The sequence below is a fragment of the Mixophyes fleayi genome, chromosome 4 (genome assembly GCF_038048845.1).
Source record: "Mixophyes fleayi isolate aMixFle1 chromosome 4, aMixFle1.hap1, whole genome shotgun sequence".
Taxonomy (NCBI): domain Eukaryota; kingdom Metazoa; phylum Chordata; class Amphibia; order Anura; family Limnodynastidae; genus Mixophyes; species Mixophyes fleayi.
In genome coordinates, this window is record NC_134405.1 from 204,559,954 (window position 1) to 204,566,873 (window position 6,920).

Sequence of the window (6,920 nt, forward strand, 5' to 3'; positions counted from 1 at the left end):
ACGAAATACAGCGCAAAATGTCTGTCATTGGCAAACGTCAATAAATAACAGGCTTGTGGATGTTTTCTCCACCATAAGGACCATCCTGAGGGCAAGATGGCACGAGGCTTTTCTGAATCACGTCTTCACCCTGTCAAATGCCACATCCCTCATTTGGTAGCTAAGCCCATAGTTAGACAAATGGAGTGTCTCTTTTGAAGCCAGCATGGATGATACTTGCCACAGACGCCATTGCCACAGGCCGGAGGGCTCACCTTCAGGGACAAGTAGCGTAAGGCAATTGGTCACGAAACAACAAAAGTCATCATGTAAATGTCATGAAAATGAGAGCAGATGAACAACTTCATTAGAATTCTCAGATAGCGGAAGAATATTCCCTTCACCGGGAATTATCCTAGCTATTGACCATAACATTCATGTTTCTTCAAGTGGACAACATGCCAATAAGCAAAAGTTGCCAAGTTCTTCATTCACCACAGGGATCCAGAAACTGCATATATTGCGGGTTTGTATTTCTAGTGTGGCCCTCCCTATTGTATTGGTTTGGTACATCCCAGAGTTATGGCTGCCATGGAGGATTGAAGAGGAAAAGAATGGATTATGCTTACAGATTCCTTTTTCCTTTTAAAAGCCTCCATGGCATTTCAACTTCCCGCCCATGTTTGTAATATTTTGTTCATATCTTTCAGAGGAGAGCTTGAGAAGTCATTCGGACATAGGATAAGAGGAGGAGCTACATTATACCCTCCGGGGGGGGGCGTTTTTGTGACCTGTCTATGCTTAATTTGGAATTGAAATATACTCAGATATGGCTGTCATGGAGTTTATGAAAAAAAGAATTATCAGTAAGCATAATCCACTACTTTCTAAGCCGTACCTTCTCAGATCAAGATTCTAATCCAAAAATAGAGGATCACATTTATAGAGCAATAAAAATACCCAAACACTGCTAGAAAACACGCAATGGGCAGAAAACTGGTTGTCTGTTGTTATTGCCTTGATCCTCCTTGTTTTTTCTATGAACATATATGTACATGCATTAAAATAAGTGTCCAATACAAAACAGGACTATAAATAGCCTTGTAAATTACTTTTGTGATTTTTCTCAAATGTGGTGTACAAATTTTCCCACTGTTGTACTTTTAAAAAAATTGTTATCTTTAAGTATAGTAGGGGAGAACCCTTACTATACTTAAAGATAACATTTTTAAAACTGAAAGATTTGAAAATTCTAATTTATAACCACGTTCTAATTCTCAAGTCAGGATTTATACTTTGGGCTAGTGTTTATGCTACGATATTAAACAGACATTTCTTTTTTGAAATAATTGAGTAAAGCCACACTACCTAGTGTTTTCACACCCTTTCTGTAATTTAACGGTCCTCATCTTTAATCTCTCTGAAAAGTATTTGTTTAAAGTCAGTTTTTCCCCACTTTTTTTTGTTTGTTTTTTTTGTTTAAAAGAGTAGAAATTCTTTGCCTGCCATCTAATATTTGATCTGACCAACTCCCATGAAGACAAAGTTGCCCACTTCCTTTTTAGTAGGCAAATTATGCAACAAACTATGTACTATAGTTAATGTCTAAAGTTGGGTACACACTACACTGTTTTCGTCCAATAATCGGCTCAAACAGCCGACATACGACCGCTCGTTCAAAAGTCGGGTCAGTGTGTGCAGTGACACGATGGTCGAAAGTCTGCCCAAATGGACGATTATCGCCTCATTTGGTTGGTCGTACTGTTTAATATTTTCGTTCCAATCTCGTTTCCGCTGTGTAGTGTGTATAAACTTCCGACTGATCGGCAACAGTGAGTACGAAATTAGTCATTGCTCACGACAACATGGCTGTAAAAAGTCGCTCTTCCCTTTATCGTCCTAAACAAGGCTAGTGTGTATGCAGTCCATGGACCGAGCGATCAGACCATCGATCGCATGTAAAATCGCTCGGCATAAAAAGCTGGTCGAAATTTCTGTAGTGTGTACCCAGCTTAAGCCACCAACCAAAATCAAAACGCATTTTTAACAAACTTGATGAGCCTATCTCTGGCAACTATAATGTTCCCTTATTCTTGTCAGAGACTTTAATGTAGTACTGAACAACACTTTTTGAACAGGTCTATCCATAGGGCCGCCACTGCTGACAAGTTGGAACTCCAGGATTCCAAATCAGTACTCCATAAATCCCCCCCCAGTTGTTGGTAAAATACAGAAATGGCATCGGAACTAATTTTCTGTAGTGTGCACCCAGCCTAAGTGAGTGACTATTACTTCAAGACCATTTTCTGTTTGCTTTTACAGAGTGCATGATTGGCAGACACTAGCCATTGTGCTCATTAATGTACTTGAGTAGTAGCAATTGTTCCCACTACACAAGGCACACTACAGTTATGTTGATTATGGGCTATGAAATGACAGTTCATGAGGAATGTATTCAGTGTTTAAATGAATCTTAATTTAATACATGGTTTTGTTTTTTATTTTTATTGCATAGAAGGCCCTCCAGGAGGCTGGTGCTCCGATCTCATCTGACGTTTATGGTTCATCTGTTGAAGACACGAGGGTGCCATCTTCAGGGGAAAAGTTGTTCCAGTGGCCTCAGCTTGAGCTGGAGCGGGTAAACAGTTTCCTTACCAGTCGGCTAGAAGAGATAAAGAATACCATCAAAGACTCTATTAGAGCCAGCTTTAGTGTTTATGATCTAAACCTTGATGTCAATGACTTTCCCAAAAAAGCAGCTGTACTGGAGCAGAAAAATCTGCTCTCACACCTTAATGGTTGTTCTGATCTCCAAGAGATTGATCTTGATTTGTCCCCTCTTACACTTGATGTCTTAAAGAGCCAGGATGCAAACTTGCTGGAGGAGGATAATATTGCTTCTGATGCTGCAGAAAATGGTGGTGTTAAAAGGCTAAGTGCTGTTCCTAATCTTTCTCGTATGATCTGGGTTCAATCTCCAAAAAGCTCAGAATCTGGGCAAAGTTCTGCCTCTGTCCCAGACAGCAAGATTTTGTGCAGCTCTGAAAACCAGAGACTTCAGGGACAGTTAATAGCTGGAAGTAGTATGAAAAAGAGCAAAAAACAAAGTCTCCAGACACGAAAGTATGAGCCTTTTAGTGGAGAGGCTATGGTGGCCAAAATAACTGCTCAAGGAGCAAAAACGCAGCCGAGGCCCCTACCTGAAAAAACAGAGGACATTTCAAGACAAGGACCAGATTCTGTGAATTTTGTTAATTTCAGGCCTGAAAAAGATAAGACTGAGCCAGATGGATTTGAGAGGACTAATGTAAAAGCCAGTAGTGGAGCTAAAGGCAAATCCAGAAAAAGTAGAACCAAGATGGACAAACCCAGTATCTCAGTAGGTATGTTTCAACATTGCCTTGATGCTAATTTTTTTTTTTTTTTGTTAAGGAAAGCTTGCAGTACTATATTTAATTCGAATTGTAGCATAAAATGTTGTGTGATGAACTAACAGATTTTTTTTTTTGTTTTTTTTAAAGCCATGTATTGCCTTCTGCAATAATGTGTCTCTATTATCCTAGATGATGTGTTCCTTCCAAAGGATCTAGACAGTATGGAGATGGATGAGACCGATCGAGAAGTAGAGTATTTTAAGAGGTAAACATGTTGATAATTTTAAGTTCATATGGAGCAATACAAGGACAACAACCTCTGGCTAATAATGTAGCGTTCACTGCTTGCAGTTTACACTCTGGCCATTGGGTGTCAACATGCCATTATATGAAATAGTTTGCCATTCGATACATTGATATTTAACACACTTCAGGTGCTGCATGGGTAGACCTCTAATCTTCAAGAGGGTTACACATTACCCTAATCTCAATAATAAGTTAAAACCGCACATTTAATCAAGAAAGACACATCTGTAATAACATACAAGCAGGGATTTAAAAAAAGAAAGTTTTGCAAACTATAACAAACCTGCCAGCAAAGCGGTAAGGAGCTGAGGGCTGCAGGTGAAAGGTCAGAGGGCCACCCATTACTGATGTAGTAGATTGTTGCAAGTAAATAGAAATAAAATCTCTCCTACCAGCATCATATCCTTATCTTGTTCCTTCCTAGGTTCTGTCTGGACTCTGCCAAGCAAACACGCCAGAAAGTGGCTGTTAACTGGACCAACTTTAGTCTGAAGAAAACCACTTCCAACGCGTCGCAGTGATGCTTGCACTCTTACTACATTTTCCTCTTAACTTCCAAACAGACGTGTTTTATCTTATACCTCTGCCCTCTGGTTCTCCACTCCATTTTGCTCACTCGCAAACTTGTTTTGCTGGGTTTTAACAAAGCGTCCACACTGTTTTTTTTGTTACAGCAAAGATGACCAAAATATGTTTTAAAGGCCTGGCCGTCTGCCCTCACTGTTGAAGCTAAGCCTCTCTTACTCCCTTTCAGCATCACTGTCCAGTCTAGGCATGACACTACTGACTCTGCATGTCCTCTCAGAAAAACAAACACTTCTTATAGACTGTGATGCTTGGATGACCTTTTCACATAGCATAAATGTGCTCAGTTCTTAAATGTCCAAACGCTACATGTCATTTTATTTTTTTTTTAATTAGGGACACAGCCAAGGAAAAGAGATCTGTAAAAACATTGTCGCTGATGTGAACTGTTTTTTATTTTTTATGAAATCAGGATGAGTTAAACTTTTTAACAGTGTTTGGTTCAGATCACGTTTTGTAGATAAATCTGCTTGTTCACATACTTACTAATAAACTGGAGCATGTGCTGTCCAGTGAAAAAAATGGGCCACCCTCAGCCCAAATAACAAGTAATCAAAGTGGACACTTCCAAGTATTGAGAACCTTTGCAAATTCAACAGCTTGCCCCCCTTGCCTCTTCATAAAATTCAGGACTGCTGTGGTGGGTGAAAACGCCCATTTTGTTCCCTACATGGATCTTCTTCCTGACAAATCCAATGGATTAATAAAGTACCCTTTCAAAATGAGACGTCATAAAGCACCAGTAAAGAATAATTTCTTGAGAAGAGTGGAGTTAATGCATAATGAGATTTACAACATTAGATGAAAAACTATGGATAGAAATTACTGAATGTCCTGTAGGCTCAAAGGAACAGAAGCCTCAATTGAATTGCTTGTATTCCTACATCTGCAAATCCTCTCTCATCAAGTTCTTGCATCACTTTTGTTTCTCTACTGTGTATCTTGTGACGCCTCCAATAGGGTGCAGTGGGGAGGTACTTGACCATTTTAACTAGTGCACCCTTTTAATAGTCCCAAATCATCTGCTATATATTTCCCTGGCATCTTTTTATCAACCAAAATAATGTATCTGGCTACAGTAGAGTGAGACAGAAGTAATAATGTTGCATTTTATTGTTTTGTTTTTGTTCCTGGTATTTTTATCTGACAGCTGGTGCTATGCTCGAATAAACCATGAGTCTGACCTTGTGGATAAGCAAGTCCAATTCTCTGGATTCGACATTTGGATTTTATTAATGTTCTGTTAGCCAAGTGTATATTGGCTTTGCTGTGTTTTTATTTACTTTTTTATACTGTGAAAATCTTTCATTCAGAAAGATTAAATGATATTTGGACACAGGTATATTTGAGTCTTGTCTCCTTTTTGTATTTAGTAACATGTCCATAAGAACAACATCCACAGAAACACTGTAAAAAAAAATATATATATATAATTTTTATAGTGGGTGAAATAAGTATTGTACACCAACATTTTTCTCACTGAATACATATTTAATGTGGCTATTATAATGAAAGTTACACCAAATGTCAGCAACAGCCCTTGCAAATCCATACATGCAAAGAAATCAAACCATGGATGTCTATAATTTAAGATTTGTGTAATAATGTGAAATGACACAGGGAAAAAGTATTGAACACTCTTCCTGAAAGTTTAATACTTTGTACAAAAGCCTATGTTGGTATTGACAGCTTCAAGACGCCTTCTGTATGGAGAAACTAGTTGCATGCTTTGCTCAGGTGTGATTTTGCCTTATATGAACTTTTTAGTTCTTTCCATAGATTTTCAGCTGGATTTAAGTCAGGTGATTGGCTGGGTCATTCAAGCAGCTTTATTTGCTTTCTATTAAACCAATTGAGTGTCCTTGGCTGTGTGTTTGGGATCATTGTCTTGCTGAAATGCACTCCCTTGTTTCATCTTCAGCATCCTGGTAGATGGCAGCAGATTTTTATCAAGAATTTCTCTGTACATTTTTACATTCATCCTTCCTTCAATTATATGCAGTATGCCAGTACCATGTGCACAAATACAGCCCCACACCATGATAATTCCACCTCCAAACTTCACTGTTGGTATGGTGTTTTTGGGATGATGTGCAGTGTCATTTCTCCTCCAAACATGGTGTGTAATATGGCATCCAAAGAGTTCAATTTTGCTCTCATCTGACCACACTATATTGTCCCAGTATTTCACAGGCTTGTCCAAATGTTGTGCAGCAAATTTTAAACGAGCCTCAACATGGTTTTTTTTTCTTCAGCAAAGGAGTCTTGCGTAGTGAGCGTGCATACAGGCCATGGCGGTTGAGTGCATGAATTATTGTTTTCTTTGGCACAATTGTACCTGCTAATTCCATGTCTTTCTGAAGCTCTCCACAAGTAGTCCTTGGTTCTTGGACAACACTTCTGATAAAAAAAAATTCACTTCTCTGTCAGTAATCTTGAGGTGTACCTGGTTGTGGCCGTTTTATTGTGAAATTATTATCTTTCCACTTTGGGATTATGGCCCCAACAGTGCTCGCAAGAACATTCAGCAGTTTAGAAATCCTTCTGTAATCAATGCCATCAGTATGTTTTGCAACAATAAGGTAGCAAAGGTCTGGAGAGAGCTCTTTGTTTTTACCCATCGTGAGATGTTTCTTGTGTGACACCTTAGACACCTTTTTATAGGCCATCAGTTGT

At 38.8% G+C, this 6,920-nt stretch overlaps 1 protein-coding gene across 1 annotated transcript in view; it reads left to right on the top strand.

Moving 5' to 3' along the window:
- Positions 1 to 5,586, top strand: part of FAM193B (family with sequence similarity 193 member B) — a 52,648-nt gene extending 47,062 nt beyond the window's left edge. Inside the window, 3 exon segments of the mRNA XM_075209166.1 lie at positions 2,495 to 3,362; positions 3,543 to 3,618; positions 4,084 to 5,586. Of these exon segments, the coding sequence (XP_075065267.1) occupies positions 2,495 to 3,362; positions 3,543 to 3,618; positions 4,084 to 4,180 (1,041 nt within the window). The 3' untranslated portion in view covers positions 4,181 to 5,586.
- Positions 5,587 to 6,920: the final 1,334 nt, after the last annotated feature.